This window comes from Protopterus annectens, chromosome 6.part0, assembly GCF_019279795.1.
Source record: "Protopterus annectens isolate FY-2018-M chromosome 6.part0, PAN1.0, whole genome shotgun sequence".
Taxonomy (NCBI): domain Eukaryota; kingdom Metazoa; phylum Chordata; order Ceratodontiformes; family Protopteridae; genus Protopterus; species Protopterus annectens.
Window position 1 is genome coordinate 1,442,331,131 of NC_056737.1, and position 17,136 is coordinate 1,442,348,266.

The 17,136-nt window shown below is 36.4% G+C and overlaps 1 protein-coding gene across 1 annotated transcript in view; it reads left to right on the forward strand.

The window, feature by feature from the left end:
• The window catches only part of THSD7B (thrombospondin type 1 domain containing 7B), a 6,482,604-nt gene that overhangs the window by 6,061,336 nt on the left and 404,132 nt on the right, over positions 1-17,136 (forward strand). The window contains exon 23 of the mRNA XM_044074964.1: positions 10,595-10,740. Within this exon, the coding sequence (XP_043930899.1) occupies positions 10,595-10,740 (146 nt within the window). The remainder of the gene's footprint in view (positions 1-10,594; positions 10,741-17,136) is intronic.

Below are 17,136 nucleotides of genomic sequence, written 5' to 3' on the forward strand. Positions count from 1 at the left end.
TCTTTTATGCATTAATAAAACCATGGACATAAAGACATTTCTTTTGCCAAGGTATGTCACTAATAAGAACCTTAACGTGTTAAAGATCCACTGTTAGAAAGCCATGACTGTGTAGAATTCCCCATTTCATCTTTAAGGGGGAATAAGAATTTGGTACAAGAGTGAAGACCTTGACGGAGTAGGAAATGGTTTGCTTTAAAGATGCACAATCTTTCATCTCTAGATGAGAAGAGGGTTACAGTGAATGTGCCCCTTAAAGGGAAATCGATTAATCATGTATCGAAGTCATAAAAAATCCAAAAGGAAGAAGTTGGTAAGCCTAGGATTGTTGGTCCTTCAAAACTTTTAAGAATACATTCCCCTTTTACCTTGATAGTGAAATCTGAGTCATTTAATATCCTTTTGATCAAAAATTAGGCTTACTAAGGTTCCCCCATAAGGGAATGGTAGGTCCCCAAATATCTGGCCATTTTACATTGAGCAAGAGTGTTTCAGTACAACATAATTTTGATATAAGGGATGCCATGATTTAACATATTTGGGCAAAGATTTATGGAAACAACTAAGTCCCCAGAAGAAGATGGAACGCTGTATTTCTCCTTCTAAGATTGCCACTATAGAAAACTGGTTATGATTATAGTTAAGCCAAAAGAGGTGTACAAGCTGCAATGTTCTTATGTAACTGCCCTATTTAGAAATTCCTAGACCCAACAGATTTGTTGAGACTGCCCTTACAGTTTTACCTACCTTCTGTCTTCTGAAATCCAAAATGAAGGAGTCTTGACAGTTTGATTGTCTTTGCGAGCCACAGTTGAGATGGAGGGGTTGTGTCTAATGATATAGAACAGTAAAGGAAAGACAAACCTTTTAACCTTGGAAATATGCCCCATTAATAAAAGATGCAGCTTCTGCCAAGAATTAGTCCATACAAAGATCTTACCCCATATTTCTCTGAGGTTAATTTTATGTATCTCCAAAATATCATGCTGTAGCCTTATTTCCAAATACCATGGGTTATTCTTCGACCATATAAAAAAGTAGGTGTTTGTCTGAAATAGAAAGGGCTTGAGTGGGGGGGGGCTATATAGGAAAAATTCAGTTTTTGTTGCATTAAAGTGTAACCCTAAACAAACCCAAACTCATCTGGTAAGGTAGGTGGGAGGTATTGTATTGGGTTGCTTTTAAGAATCAAACAGTCATCCAAAAATGTAAGTGTTTTAATTTCAATGTTATATTGGTACCAGCTGGACACCATAAGTGATTCAGTAAATATTCAAGTTAGTGGTCCAATAGCCTTTGTAAAGAGGGCTGGCAATAAGGGACAACCCTGGCAGGTGTCTCTCAGTAAGTGGAATGGGACTAAAAGAAAAGGATTTGTAAGGACAGAAGCATGAGGCAAGTTATATAGAGCTTTAATCATACTTAGAAACTGTTGAGGAAATTACATTTCTTCTAGGATGTTTCATAAATATGTCCACTTTATGGAGTCAAAAGTCTTTTTGAAGTTGACAAAAGAATCGATGCTGGTTCAAGTGCATTTTTCATCCTCTGGAGATAAAGTGTTAGTGTAGGAAGATAATCTGTGCTACCTTGATGAAGCGATTCTGATACCACGGGAACAGAGAGGGGAGTATACTGTCTAAGTTGTGGGCTATTATCTTAGTATTCATTTTAATATCTACATTTAAGAGGGATATGGCTTGTGATTACTAGGGAGAGTTGCTAGTTACAGGCTGGTAATTATGTACTAATTCTACCATGTTTCCAGGTGGTTCAAAGTCCCAGAAAGAGCGGTAGAATCTGTGCAAACTATGTACAAGGACCCAATGACACAAATACAAACAGTGTTTGGCCTCACAGAGGGGTTCCCAGTGGGAGTGGGTGTGCATCAGGGTTCAGCTCTGACCCCACTGCTCTTCATACTGGTGAAGGTCTACATTAGCAAACAGGTCAGAGGGGACACATCAGCATAGTTGATGTATGTTGACAATGTGGCATTATAGAAAGACTCTGAGCAAGGATAGAGGACTGGAACACAAAATTGAAGGCACATGGGATGAAACTGAGTACAGATAAGAAAGTTGTAATGGCAGCAAATGGTGAAGTTCAGAACTGAGACAAAAGGGAAAATAGTGGAACAGGTTAACAGCTTCAAGTATCTGTGAGAGGTGGTTGAGGAGAACAGAAGTCTGAATGAGGAGGTCAAAGCTAGAATCAGAGGGGCTGCAGCCAACTGGCACAGAGTGTCAGGTTTAGTATATGACAGAAAAATGCCACAAAAGCTGAAAAGTACAGTGAAAAAAACAGTAGTGTGATCAGTACTACTGTATAGTACAGAATCCTGGGGAGTAAAGGCAGAGCATATGAGGAAGCTAGAGGTGATGGAGATGAAGTGCCTGAGATGTGTGGTAGGATGTGCACTGTTGGACAGATGAAGAAATGAGGACATAAGAGCAGAAGCCAAGTAGCTCCAATTGCAGAAAACATAAAGGAGAACAGATTATGGTGTTTTGGACATGTGCAGAAAAGCAGAGAAAAATCTGGTGAAGATGACTTGGGACAGACAAGAGGAAGGTAAAAGGAAACAAGGGCATCCATCAAAGAGGTGGAAGGATTTCATGAGAATCAAGTATGAGTATTGAAGAAGGCAAAAGAGGGGTACTGAATAGAGAGAGATGATGACAGTTGACACAACACCCCAACCTCAGTCAGAAAATGGGAAAAAGAGGATTGATGATGATGGTGATGGTGTTGATCGGCCATAATTACTAGTGTGGGTTGGGTCATTGTTCATTTTTTTGCAAAATCCTTATTCCGGAGGAAAGAGAAGCGAGCTGTATGGATTTTGACTCTTAAAAAGAGTTAATCAGATGAGTCAGTCCAGGGACTAAGATATGCCACAGGGCAATGTATGCTTCTGCATTAAAACCATCCATTTCTTCTGCTTTTCCTCTTTTCATACAGTTGACAGTTCTATGCACCTATTGTACAGGGAAAGGCTCATTTAGATAAGATTTCTGAGTATCAGTTAGTTTGTAGAGGGTTGCTTTTTTAAGCAGGAGCCAAAGTCTGTCAGAAAAAGAATTGACAGTAGGTGGTTCCAAATGTAAGGATTGAAATAAGGACCAAACAATATTAAGATCCCTCAAGTTATTACTTAAATAAGGGAAGATAAGGCTCTAACACTGGTATTACAATGACCCTTGTCCTAAGTTTAATATTGTAAGCTAACAATTTGGCAGGCTTGTTACCCTCTCCAGGCCTGGGTCGCTGCTCTTTCTAGATGAAGCTGAAACTTTTCTTTAAGAGCTATGTTAAATTGCTGGTGTGCAGATTTCTATTCCCTAGTTAAGGCATGCTTGCAGAATGCACTAGCTCTGTACCTCTCCCATAGCTTTGCTGTTTGCTTTTTAAGATCTGTAATTTTATTTCTTTTAGAATTTAAATAAGTAGCTTTATCTGAGGTACAGATGCTTTTAACTTTGAGCTTAAAGGAGTTGTACCATGTCTGGATCACAATGGTGGGCTTAAAGAAGTATAACTGGCAAAGAAATCTCAGACTTTGCCCATGATATGGTTATTCTGCAAAGTAAGAGGGTCTATTCACCAACGTTTCCTTGCAATGGAGATTTGTTTGCAATATATTAAGGAGGATGGCTTCATGATCCATGCCAGGAGCTGGAATTATGTTTACCCTTGTTATAGAACTGGTTAAATTTGCTGAAATTAACATGTAGTTAGTCCTCATTCCAGATGTCCCTTGGCTGCTGGTATAAGAGAATGTTGCATCTGGCGGCATTAAATACCCACTAGCTACAAAGTGTTTGGAAGCCTCATTGATAACCTTTTGTTTTTCAGTTCTAGGGTTATTTCTGTCACAGATAGAATTTAAAGTTGCACTGAAATCTCCTGGCAAGATAATTTTATTAACATCACCACCATTCCAAACAGCTCATTAAAGAAAGAGAGAAATTGTCCATATTTGGATCATATACAGTGCCTAATGTCGATAGCAATGTAAAAATAGAATGTGGTGCAGGCAAATGGTTCTACTAACCCCCTTAAAAATCAACATAACACAAAATATAATAGCACCAAACCACAGCCAATATGCAATATAAAATAACTTTTAATGGTGAGGGCTTTCGCGACAGATTTTGCAACTTCATCAGACAACAAAAAAACTTATCACTTAATATTTAAAACAGTTGTACCCAATAAAAACTCAGAAACAATTAGCCATCAATTAAAATCAGTTGCAAGGCAACCAATATTAAAAGGCATATACATTAATATTCTCATCTAACCAAGTTCCTTGCTTGTAAAATAGGCTTTATAGAAGCCTTATCATTCAGCCCTTTTCCCCTGTTGCTCTCATTCTAATTATCCACTCGAGCACAACGGTTTCTGTTCTATTGCAATATCCCCACTTCTTTCATGGCCTCTAAGAGTTCCTACTACCAAAAACTTAAACCTATGCATTGCATCATGCATAGCTACATGTTTACAAGGGCATTGTTGTCAGCTCCCCTGGAAATAACATAAATATGTTCTCTCATACGCTCCTTTAACCTACGGTTTGTTTTCCCTATATAGTATGAGGAGCATATTACACAGTAAGTCAGATAAACTAAATTAGTTTTGTTGCAATCAGCTGACACTTTAAACACCATTGTCTTGCCTGTATCAGGATGTAAAAATCTACTACTACTGTCAACATACTGACAGAAGTTACATTTAGAACAAGGAAACGTGCCCATATTCCTGTTGCAATCAGCTGACACTTTCAACTGCATCTCTTGAATAACATAATAACCTTTTTAAGAACTTTTTATTTTTATAGGCAAAGGTGGGTTTATCTCCCACAAGTTGCTTAATTTTATCATCTGAGCTTAATATGGACAACTTATTTTTATAAATCTCCTGCATAAGATTGACATTACTGGAATAAGTAATAGGTATTCTTATTTGCTTAGAGTTAAACCCACTTTTGCATACAAAAATACAAAGTCCTTAAAAAGGTTATTATGTTACTCTAGGGATCCATCAGATAATGCTAATACTAGGAGTATAGGTACCTTTTGTTGTTGTAAATGCAACTTCTGTCAGTATGTTGGCAGTAGTAGTAGATTCACACATCCTGATACAGGTAGGATAATTGAGTTTAAAGTGTCAGCTGATTGTAATACAAGTAATTTAGTTTATCTGACTTGCTGTGTAATATTCTCCTCATACCATATAGGGAAAACAAACCATAGGTTAAAGGAGCGTATGAGAGAACATATTTATGTTATTTCCAGGGGAGCTGACAACAATGCCCTTGTAAACATGTAGCTATGCATGATGCAATGCATAGGTTTATGTTTTTGGTAGTAGGAACTGTTAAGAGGCCATGAAAGAAGCAGCGATATTGTCAATAGAACAGAAACCGTTGTGCTCGAGTGGATAATTAGAATGAGAGCAACCAGGGGAAAAGGGCTGAATGATAAGGCTTCTATAAAGCCTATTTTACAAGCAAGGAACTTGGTTAGATGAGAATATTAATGTATATGCCTTTTAATATTGATTGCCTTGCAACTGATTTTAATTAATTGTTAATTGTTTCTGAGTTTTTATTGGATATAACTGTTTTAATTATCAAGTGATTTTTTTTTTGTTGTCTGATGAAGTGGCAAAATTTGTCGCGAAAGTGCTCACCATTAAAAGTTATTTTATATTGCATATTGGCTGTGGTTTGGTTCTACTATATTTTGTGTTATGTTGCCTAATGTCCATACCTTATCAGGAGAAGTGAGCATCCAAAATGACCATCTCCTCCGTTTGAGTATTGAAGCTGCTTTAACACCCACCATCTTTCCAGTTTTTAACATAACATCAAGACTGTGTAGAATTTCCCCATCCCTAAAATATTGAAGGGCACTCATATTTTTCTTAGCTATTTATTTATTTTCAGTTTGATTACTGGGGAAGTCCACTGGGCCTGAACGTGCCCATTTTCAGTGGAGGCCCAGGGAGAAAAGCTCCATAAGCAATACAATAATGGTTACATAATGTAAAAGGTAAAATACAAGTATAAAAATTCATACAGTAAGGAAATGCAAATGCATAAAATGTACATCATAAAACACAGTTAACAGATAATAGAGAACACAGTTTAGAGGTATTTACATTCACAGCATGATCAACTGTCTGTAAAATAAAGATCTGAGGTTTCTTGTGTTTTTACATTAGAAGGGGGGGCAGTTTGCATGCAGATGTTTTAATTAAGTAAGGTAAAAACTCGCTGTGCAGACATTAGAAATACTGTGATATTTACAATATTTACAAACTTGGAGTCAGGTGAGAGAACTGCTTAATCAGTGACTGTCAGCTTAAGTCTATTTTAGGTGAATAGAAATATTAGTTTGAGGGAAGAGTGGAGCAAGGAGTATGAAGAGCTCATTGGGGAATTCCCTTAAATTTAGATAGGGTGTAAGCAGGAACATTTCCATTTGGATGACAGGTATGAGTTTGGTATAGTCCTAAGTGAAGGAGGGAGAGAGTTCCATTTCTTGCCTAGAGAGAAAGAGAGTAGAAGCTGGCCAGAAGGACATTTGGATTTGTGGATAGAAATTACATTTTGGTGTTCAGATCTCAAGAGATCTGTTTGGGATGTATGGGGGAAGGTTTGTTAAGGCTGGGCATTTATCTGGGTAGAATATTAATTTGTGAGCTGTGGTTAGTTGAAGATAGTCTGGGTGGTTAGAGAGTTCTAGCCAGTTCAGTGATTGTAGGGTAAGGCAGTGATGAGTAGAGGTTTTGGATTTAGTTGCAAATTTAGAGATCTTATTATAGCAATTTTCAAGTTTTGAGGTGTTGGAAGAAGACAGATTAGTTAGAAGAGGGGCTCCATATAGTAAAGAAGGTAGACGGTAGGTAGTTGCCAAGGTATGCCTAGAGGAGTTGGAGAGAAAGAGGTTATTCCTGTAGAGCATACCTAACTTTTGGTGGGTTTTCTTTATGTTTTGTTGTATGTGGATATCGAATTTAAGGTGTTCATCTATGGTAATGCCAAAAAGTTTTGCAAAAGGGACCACTTCTGTAGCAGTGTTGGCTTGGTCTAGGACTTTGAAAGCATTTTTGTCATAAGAGAAAGCCCTGGAGAGAGGGAAAAGTAGTATTTTAGATTAATTTGAGTTGAGAGATAGATGACTCTTAGCCAAAGAAAATATTACACTTTTATTTTAACAACCATGACTTTTATTATCCTGCTCTTCAAAGATGACGAAAGATCACACACACTGAGTGTAATAGTACAAGGCATGAGTTCATGTAATATACACAACCAGAACAGAGTTAAAAAAGTCAGGAAAAAAGAAATGCTAATAACAATTTACAAGACTGGATTTACAAACTATAATACATTGACCAGTGCAGTATCCATTTAGGTCTCTCAAATACCAGAAGGATGACAGATATGCTGTAAATATATATATAGTTCATATTTATATGCTAGGCTAATGACCACCAGGGCCTGTATAAGCCTAGATTGTGTACCTATGTATATAGGTTCATAGTTACATACTAGGCTAGCAACCAGTGTACTATCAAAAGCTCGAAACATACAACCGTGAACGGTGGTTTCTGCGACTCATATCCTCGACTCATAACTATTAAATAGGTCCGAAGTTCAATGCAGCAACATCAACAGCATTCTGTCAATATTAATCTTGGCAGCTGCCATTGCCAAACATGCTTCATCCCTACCTTGTGTACGTCCTTCTTAATGGACGGACACATGAGCATCGACATTCCGACTGTCGCTCCTACCATGTTTGAGGAGGAGCCTCCCGTGTAACTGAATTTCAGAATTTTGATTGTAAACCCTAACAACCACCAGGATGAATAAAGAAAGGTTAATCTTTGGTTATTAACTGTCAATGCCATAAGAGAACTTTAAATGAATTCCTCTCATGGACGTGGATGGAACACCAAGACTTACACATACACAAGTTTCCCATGTTGACAGCACAGTAGTGTAGGGGAACCATTGTTACATCACAGCAAGAGATTTTCCTGTTCAATTCTTGGCTGAAGTGTCTTCTGTGTGGAGTCTGCATGTCCTCTCTGCATTTGTGTGGGTTTCCTGTGGGTGCTCCATTTTCCTCCAACATTTCAAAGACATGCATCTGGAGTGTTTCTCCCCAGGCCTCCACTGAAAACTGACTTAGTTCCAAGTCAGACTTTCCCAGTAAACAAATATGAAATAAAAAAATAAAATGTTGGGCATCAAACCTCCTACCTATCTTGTCAGATAAGCTACAAAATGCAGTATTATTTGCAGATGGTACAGAAGAAATCTAAATATAATTTGGCACACTCATTCACTGCTGTGAAACTCTCCATACTGAGCACATATGATGAAGATAGCGGTAGACAAACTGGAACAACTAAGATTCAAACCTACAACTCTCAACTATGTTTGCATTACAAATGCATATCCTACCTGCCTGGCTAATCCATCTTGACTAACACAGATTCAAATCTGTAACTCTCTTCTAAATTTCATCTATAAACATGACACTTACTTACCTAGCTAATCTATTTTAAAAGTGGGATACGGGAGCTGTGTAAAGAGTTAGATGTATTCCTCTCAGCAGAAGTGGATGCAGCACCAAGACTTGCACACACCCACACAGACACACAAGTTTCCCATGCTGTGCATTGAACCTCCTGCCTATCTTATTAGACAATCTAGAGAGCACTGTATTAGTCACAAGTGCCATAAGAGAAGTCTTGGTGATGTTCATACCGTTTTGCTCTTTGAGAAAAAAAAGAACTGACACTGCTGGTGTAAACTAGATAGTCTTATGACTAGGATATGAACAATATATATGAAAAAGAAAATAAATCCAATTATTGAGCATAACTGTGACCACTTAGCCCCAGTACTCAATCTCAAGAAACACTTCAGTTAGTTTTTGTTGTTAAACCTCTTAGACTTAGATGTTGTCTTTTTTCGATGCATTAGCCTGTCCTACCATGACTTAGTGTTTATCTGTATATTGACAGCATGGCAGAAGATTTAATTCATGGGTGTGCTGAGACCACATCATCATTTAGATTTTGACTGGCTTGATCACAGGTTGAAAGTATGGAAGCTTTAGCTTTCTCGGAGAATAGCAGTTTTACCAGGGGCTTCCATTGTCATACAGGGCTGTGTTTCTCCCCATCTGTATAAGCTCTGTAGAGGTATAGTTTCCAGAGGTGCAGCCTTGCTCCTCAGAAGAAACTGACACAGAGTTCCCAAGGCCAGTCACTTTTCTTGGCCCTCTCCAGTGGTTGCTCCTTATGCTGAGAAGTATTCATTAAGTCCACTTGTTTGGGCACATTCTTACTGGGTACCTACAACATAAATAGTGGAGATTGTAGAAAGGTTGTTTCAGCAGCTCCAGTCTTTCAGTAAAGTCTGTTATTACTGTAAGGTTCACAGTTTCTTGTCTCACTTACAGACGGTTGCAGGACATTCCTATAGTCTGGAGTCTTGCTGATTAATAACAGCATACAAAAACTCTCCCTGGGATTCATTAACACCTACAGTAAGTATACACAATTCTGAGTGAATAGACAATGCAAGCATAACTCACACCGTCTTCTTCCTAATTTTAAGTTTTCCTACTGATTTTCTTGCAGCCTTAAATAGTGAGGGGGATTCATAAAGGTTACCACAAAATGTAGACTACATATACACTTAGTGTAATCATTCTGTGTGACTAGAAAGCAGAAATAATGTGGTAGGGATGTTCTTAAATGCAGACTATGTACACCTAATGTACACCTACTCTAGGCATTAATGAATCTGGCCATCCTTCTTGCCAAGCAAGCTTTGATGGCTTCTTTTACTTGCAGGTTTTCTATCTCAGGTGTCCCTGCAAGGTGCTATTAGAATTTTGTCTACCAGTCTTGCCAGATTTTTAAGCCTTCTGATGATATCCGCAGTTACAAGCTGGAGGTGTGATACCTGGAGTACTGCAATATCTTTACCCAGAGCAGTCAGATTTGCCATTTCTGTAAGCCTCCATAAAGAATACTCTCAAGTACACATTAACTTGAAATATCAGGGCCTTTGTATTTATTTAAAACATCAAAGAGACTGATGTACCAGAGCTGAATTGAAGTGTTGTTCATGCTATGAAACCTATATCTGCCCCCTGTTTTGGACTTTATAAGATGCGGTACTGACAGAGGGAGGGTTAGATAGACATAAGTGGTGGGCAGGAAAATGCTAGCCTTTGAGACTATAATGTGTTTATTTCCATGCATCTGATGATACTTAAATGTAAACAGAGGCGTTATGTATTTATTGTTGCTATTATTTGCAAATATAAGCAAGTAGTTCTAATTGTATAACAATGTATTATTGTGAATATTTAAATAAACGTAAGCTTTAAACAAAGCATTATTAGTTTGTCATATGGAGTAATGGTAATAATTCTACTTTTTTTGTTTAAAGCAAGTGTTTTTTTTTATGATTAATGTACTGTATATTACATAATAAGCAACATGTCCTGTCTTTTGTCTCTTTCTCTCTCTCTCTCTCTCTCTCTCTCTCTAGGTCACATGACACACTCTAGGCACGTTGTCTTAGAAGCTCAAGGGGAAGGAAGACCTTGTCCTTTACAGAATACTCAGTACAAACCATGCCCTATAAAGCCATGTTACAGCTGGGTACTAGGGAAGTGGTCTTCCTGTACAGTGGAGGTGAGTTACTGCTGATTTTGTAGCATGTCACTTCTCAATTTAAAACTGTGAAGTGCTAGATAGCATAAATAGTGAACTATTTAATGCACTTTTTTCTTTAATAAGGAGAGGCAGTTGGAATGCCTACTATATCAGATTTTGAAAGAGACAGTTTGATAGCATAATATAAATTAATTCATAAATTTTGTTACTGTTATTGCAAATAAGGATGAAATAACTAAAATGGGTAAAATATGAATCATACCACAAAAATAATCATATAAACGACATAGTTATTTTTGCATGCAGTATCCACACAATGACCTACAGGAGTTTTAAAGAAGATTGAGAATCACAGTAAAAGGAATAAAAACACAATCTGAAAAGAAGAAATAGGTACATTTTGGAGATTTTATAATGATCCCTGATGAAAATAACAAACACATGGAATGGATAGATGAATTAAACTAAACTGTTTGAAACACTGATATAGAAGATATAAAAATGAAGTAATGGCCAGAGAGAAATTGAAACAAAATTAATAAATTCTCTTAAATGGAAAACCCCAGTCCCAGATACAGTACCTAGCTTCTAGCTAAAGGTGTAACATCTTTACACAAAGATGTAATTTTGAATTAAAATTATTTAGATGAATATTACAAACACGTAGTTTGCAAGAGGAAATGTTTACTCTTCTTTAAGAGATAACACGCAAGCCTTCCTAAGAACTACACACCAATTACTTGCCTTTTGGCAGTATATAGATTATGTACTGGAAATGATTCAGATAGACTTTATAGCTATCAGAAAAAATCAATCATAGGAATATAACAAAAACTTAATAAAAGAAACTCATGTGAATCAAAAGATCATTTATTGTATAAAAATGAAAAAACAGAGAGCAATAAAAAGAAAAAAAGGAGAAAAATCTAAGTATAGCATAGATTACAAAAAAAAAGCATTCAGCAGCATCCCACTTTCATGGATAATGGAATACATGAGGATGTATAAGTTATACTGTACACTGATCAATTATGTTGCCGTGACTATGAACAGTAGCAAACAACTTTGCAGTTAAACTTTGACAAAGGGCAAATCATTATCCCAGGAAGAAAAAAAATTCAAAGGAGGTTATTCCACTGCTGCTTTGTCTTACCCTAATGCATTAAGCTTCTCACTTACTAGATATGGCTACAGCTCAGCTTCCAGAAATAATCCAAGTTCAAAAACATCTTATCTACCTTTCATGGATGTTTTAAAATTATACAGCTCATCAGAAGAGGATCTGAAAACACAACTTATGATGGTCAAAACTTTCTTACATGGCATAAGAATAGCATTTCATATTGATAAATATGCAAAGGCGACAGTTTTAAAAAGAAAACTACAGCATCAAGAAAACAGCAACCTATAACAGGGATGTGATATAAAGGAATTTAAACAGGAGAGTCTGCATACATATTTGGGAATATATGAAGGTTTGAAGGTTTGGCAATAAAACATGAATAACTGAGAACAAAGCTTAGCAAGGAATATTTAAGAAGACTAAAGCTAATATTGAAAAGTTTCTTGACAGCTAACTGTAAAGTCTAAACTATCAATCAATTTGCTCTTCTTGAACTAACTTACAGCTTTGGTGTGACTGACTGACCACAAAACAGCATTGAATGAAGTGGGCAAGAAAACAAGAAAATGCTTTGTGATTATCAAATGATATATAAAAAACAGTACATACCAAGGTTGTACATTCCACATTCTGAATGAGGTATGGGCCTCTACAAAGTAGGCTGTAGGTATAGATTTATAATCATAGGGCTGCATACAAATCTGTAGACCTCATCAGTTCCAAACATAGCGAGAGTTCTAATGCATGAAGAGTAAAAGTCTAAAATGACATATTTGCTTAGTTCAACAGATGCATTTTGGTACAGAGTGATAATGGAAATCAAACCATAAGTAGACATTAATCAGAAAGTAACTGAAAGTGCCCCCCCCCAAAAAAAAAGAATATAATGAAAATGACCAGAAGAAAATTAAATGAAATTAGAAAGTCCACAAATATACTAGCAAGTATAGAGAATTTATAGAACAACCACATGTGGTTGACTGAGGAATAATTAAAAGATGAATGTAAACCAAAAGGCAAAGTCTTATAATAGTTACCCAAGGTAGTGGGCTACATGCATGCTAGTTTACAATATGTGTAGAAATAGTGGAAGAAATAAACAAATGCGGATTCTTTAAAACAAATCCAGAAAGAGTTGCATATCTTGTTACTGGATACATTACTCTCATAGCTGAGTGTCTAAGGCACAATAAGGTGGCAAGACTGTTACGCTGGGGATTTTAATGCTCAAGATTGTTACACTAGGGACTGTGCAAATACTAAAGTATAGAAGCAGCTTAGAATGTAAGAAAATACAATCATTGTTGGTGAATCTTGATGCAGAGAAAGCATTTGACAGAGTAAGCTGAGACTTTATGAGCAGGGTAATGAAGCATTTGCATTTCCTGAAAAAAATATATAAGGTTGATTAGAAAGATATATGAGGGATCAGAGGCAAAAATTAAAGTGTGCTGGGTCCTCTGATAATTTCTGCTTGAACAGAGGAACCAGGCAGGGGTGTCCTCTTTCCCTGTGTTATTTACTTTATATTTAAAACCACTGGCAATGAAAATAAGGACTCAGAAATGTAAGGATACAATTGGTATGGTAATCAAGAAAAGCTGGCTCTATTTCCAGATGATATTTTATACCTGATGAACCCAGAAAGAGACATTACAGTGTTGTGGAACATTTTGAGACAGTTTCAAATCTTTTAAGGATACAAAATGTATGAAGCTAAAACAAATGCAATAGCAATAAATTATGTACTTGCAAAACTGGCTCAGCAATATCCATATTTATGGGGACACAATAAAATGACATATTTAGGAGTATGTATTAAAAATGATTCTGGTGGTGCAGCTAAGGATATGTGAGAAGAGACTAAACAAAAGATCATATAAAAACTGAGAAAATGGAAGCTTTTTTATATGAATGTAGATAGTAAGATACAAGCAGTCAAAATGTTTTTAGTCCCTTTAGTCTTATATACAGGTCAGGCATATTTTTATCAACCAGAGGAGAAGTTGAGATAGTAATTAATAAAGAGCTGAAGGACTTTATCTGAGAGCGAAAGAGAGCAAGAGTCAAGTGGGATAAACTGATTCTTCCAGTAGAACAGGGTGGATTGGGATTACCCTGTTTGAAGGGGTATTTCAGAGCTGCACAGTTAAGACTCCTATATGTAGCACAAGCAGAAACAGGGAGGAAGTGCAAGAAAGGAGAGACTAGGATTTTGGATGCAGGCATTTAAGGAGAGTAACAATAATCATACAGAATATTATATCCATATTCTAAGAACTAAACTAACACAGGAATGGAGAAAGGATATTCTGCAAATAGGGATGACTGCAATTAGGAATGAGGGAGGTGGAATTTATTGGAGAAAAATGGCAAAGGAACCACGGTATTGGGAACAAATAACTAGAGAGGGAAGGGTAACAGAATGTGAAGAGGCCAAGAATTTATTTCGATTCAGGTTAGAGATTGCCTTTCCTATCAAGGATTGATATCAGAATGCTGGCGAAGAGAAAGAAATAGGAGGCTTCTAAATGAAAGACCAGCGCTGGTAGAATGGTCCAGTTGTTAGTAAAAGTTATAAAAGAAGCTGTCATTAAAAAAGGAATAACTAGTAGATCATATAAAATATTGCATAATAACTATAAGAATCAATCGGAGGAGGTTAGTAAGGATTGGGAAGAGAGATTAGATAAGCAGTTCACAAAGAAACAATGGGAGGATATATGTACGTATGTATCCCAAATATGCAACAAAATCTAGATGATTTAGGGTTTTTGCTAAGAATGTTTACATAGATATTTTTATACCCCAAGTAGACTAGAGAGAATTTTTCCTCAGGTAGACAGCAAATGTTGGAGATGTGAATGGGAAAAAAAGAGATTCTTGGGAACACATTCTCTGGGAGTGAAGTGGGTTGGTGGACTTTAAGGATTCCCTGCAGGATCCACTGTCAGAGATGCTGGGTGGGCAGACTGGTGTGATGAGGGAGATGATTTTTCTAAGCTATGATGCAGAATTAGAATTGCCTGTACATGATACCTAATTACGTATCTGCCAAAGAAGCAATTACTAGAAAATGGAAATCAGAATCTGAACCAACTATATCAGAAGTAGTGAATATTGTAACAGAGATAAAATAACTGAAACTGAGATCTTTAGAAAAGAGTAGGAACAAACTATATAGGGAAAAATGGGAATTGTGGGAACAATACATACAGGGAAATAATGAGGTTTAAAAGAAGGCAGGATTTAAGTGAGCTATGTAATGTTTGACTGAAAATGATCAGGTAGATTATAAGTGATGTATAATGCTTGCAACTGGGAGTGTGTCAGTTTGGCTTGTGAAGTAAAATTCTTGCAGCTAGGATTGTGTCAGTGCAGTGGTTTGTTTTCATTTATATAACTGTATGATTGCTTATGTCATAAGTAATGGTTTAATAAAGATGTTTCTTGTTTAAAAAAGGGGCAGGAACTTAAAAATGTATGTAATGTTGCCTAAGTTATATGATATATAGCAATATATGTGATGTATAATGTTTGTTAATGTTAATTTGTTAATACAGTTTGATTACTTTTGTATAAATGTGAATTTGCCATGTCACAAGGGATAATTCATTACAGGTGTTTAAAAAAAAGAAGTAGTTTAAAAGCATTGGAAACAGGAGGGCAGTACAGTTAAGTTTGCAAGCAGGGCTAATCTTTAAACAGCTCTTTTGGGTCATTTCATGTACCATGCTCTGTACATGAAGTCATCTCATTTAAAACGTGACACAAAGCAACTTCTAACTGAAATTTTAGATGTGAGATTACAATGATGTGCTTTGTATACTTCTTTTATTTATACTCAGAGCATGATTGTTTGCAGAAAAATTCTTTGATCATAACTGACTGAGAGCATGATTTTCTACAGCACTCCAGTAATGATCAGCAAACGTGTATTTGCAGGAATGAAGTCTACCATGTAGCTCTCCTATAGGGAGAAACCTCCCACATCCCCAAGGTTATGTATACCTACTCCATAACAACAATGAGCTATTACTTTATTTTTGTATCATAACAATGCAGTAGTTGTTTATTGTTTTGTCTGCCAGGAAATTCCAATCAGGCAGAATCTATTTTTAGTGAAGCCTTGAGTAAAAGTATCCAAACATAAGTTTATTGAAATAAACATAAATAATGATACAGAGATTAAGAATGAATGTAATTAAAACAGCAATTTCAAAAGCAGATTACAGCTTTACTTATCATGCTAAACAGTTTAACAAATAATATGCTATGAACTGGACACATAAATCAACGATTTCTGCATTGACAACCAAAGATACTGAAATAATTAAAAAGGATGAAAAGAAACTATGTCCAGTAATGTATATATACAAATAACTTACAAACACTCTTATTGTGTCTGGGCATGCAGTATATACACACAATGGGCAAATCCCAATTAAGCAGCTTTAGAAATATGAAGTATCTTGGGAAAGTGGGAAAATAAATGCAGGCAGGAAGACAAAAAAGTATAAGGACAGGAAAAATGATAAAAGGAATGGGAACAGGAAATGTTTAAGGAATACCACAACTATTCATTCAGCTTTCTAGAAAACAATGCTTTTGTTTCTATCAGAATCAATGAAAAGATATTTGTCTAAATAAACTTACGTTTGTTGACTAGGTTAACTCCACTTAGCTTGAGGCTAATTTTCAGGGGTGTCCCGACATGGTAATTTTTACAGATGGTAAAATTTGGTCAGTGCATTGATGAACTCACTCTGATCTTTCAGATAAGTGTTGTGAGTCCTTTCACATCAAACAGATCTTCTACATTCTCAGACAAACTGGGAAGTCTGGCAGTTGGAGCAGATGGTTAAGGCTGTGAGTTGTGGCTCCTGTGGTACAGGTTTTCATTCTCTGTACCCTCATCTGGCCATAAACAAGGTTAGGCAGAGCTTGGGGGCAACAGGGAATTTGGACTGTGCTTCTCAATGGTCTTATGGACTGCAAGCCTTATAACTAGTACCTAAAGAATACAGCAACCCTGTAATGCTGTACTGAAATGTCAGTATTAGAACATGAGGACTAGAAATATAAGTACTGGTTGTTGGAATAAAACTCATATCCTTCTGATATTCCAGGCATCAAAGCCAGCTATGCATCCTATTGAGGAAATGACACTGTGTCCATAGATATTTTTATATCAGGCTTTTAACTGTTTTGTTTTTATAACCCTATTATGTTTATCTTTTCTGTAAATAACATGCAGCATTTAAATTTAGGGCAGTGTAATTACTTTTTGA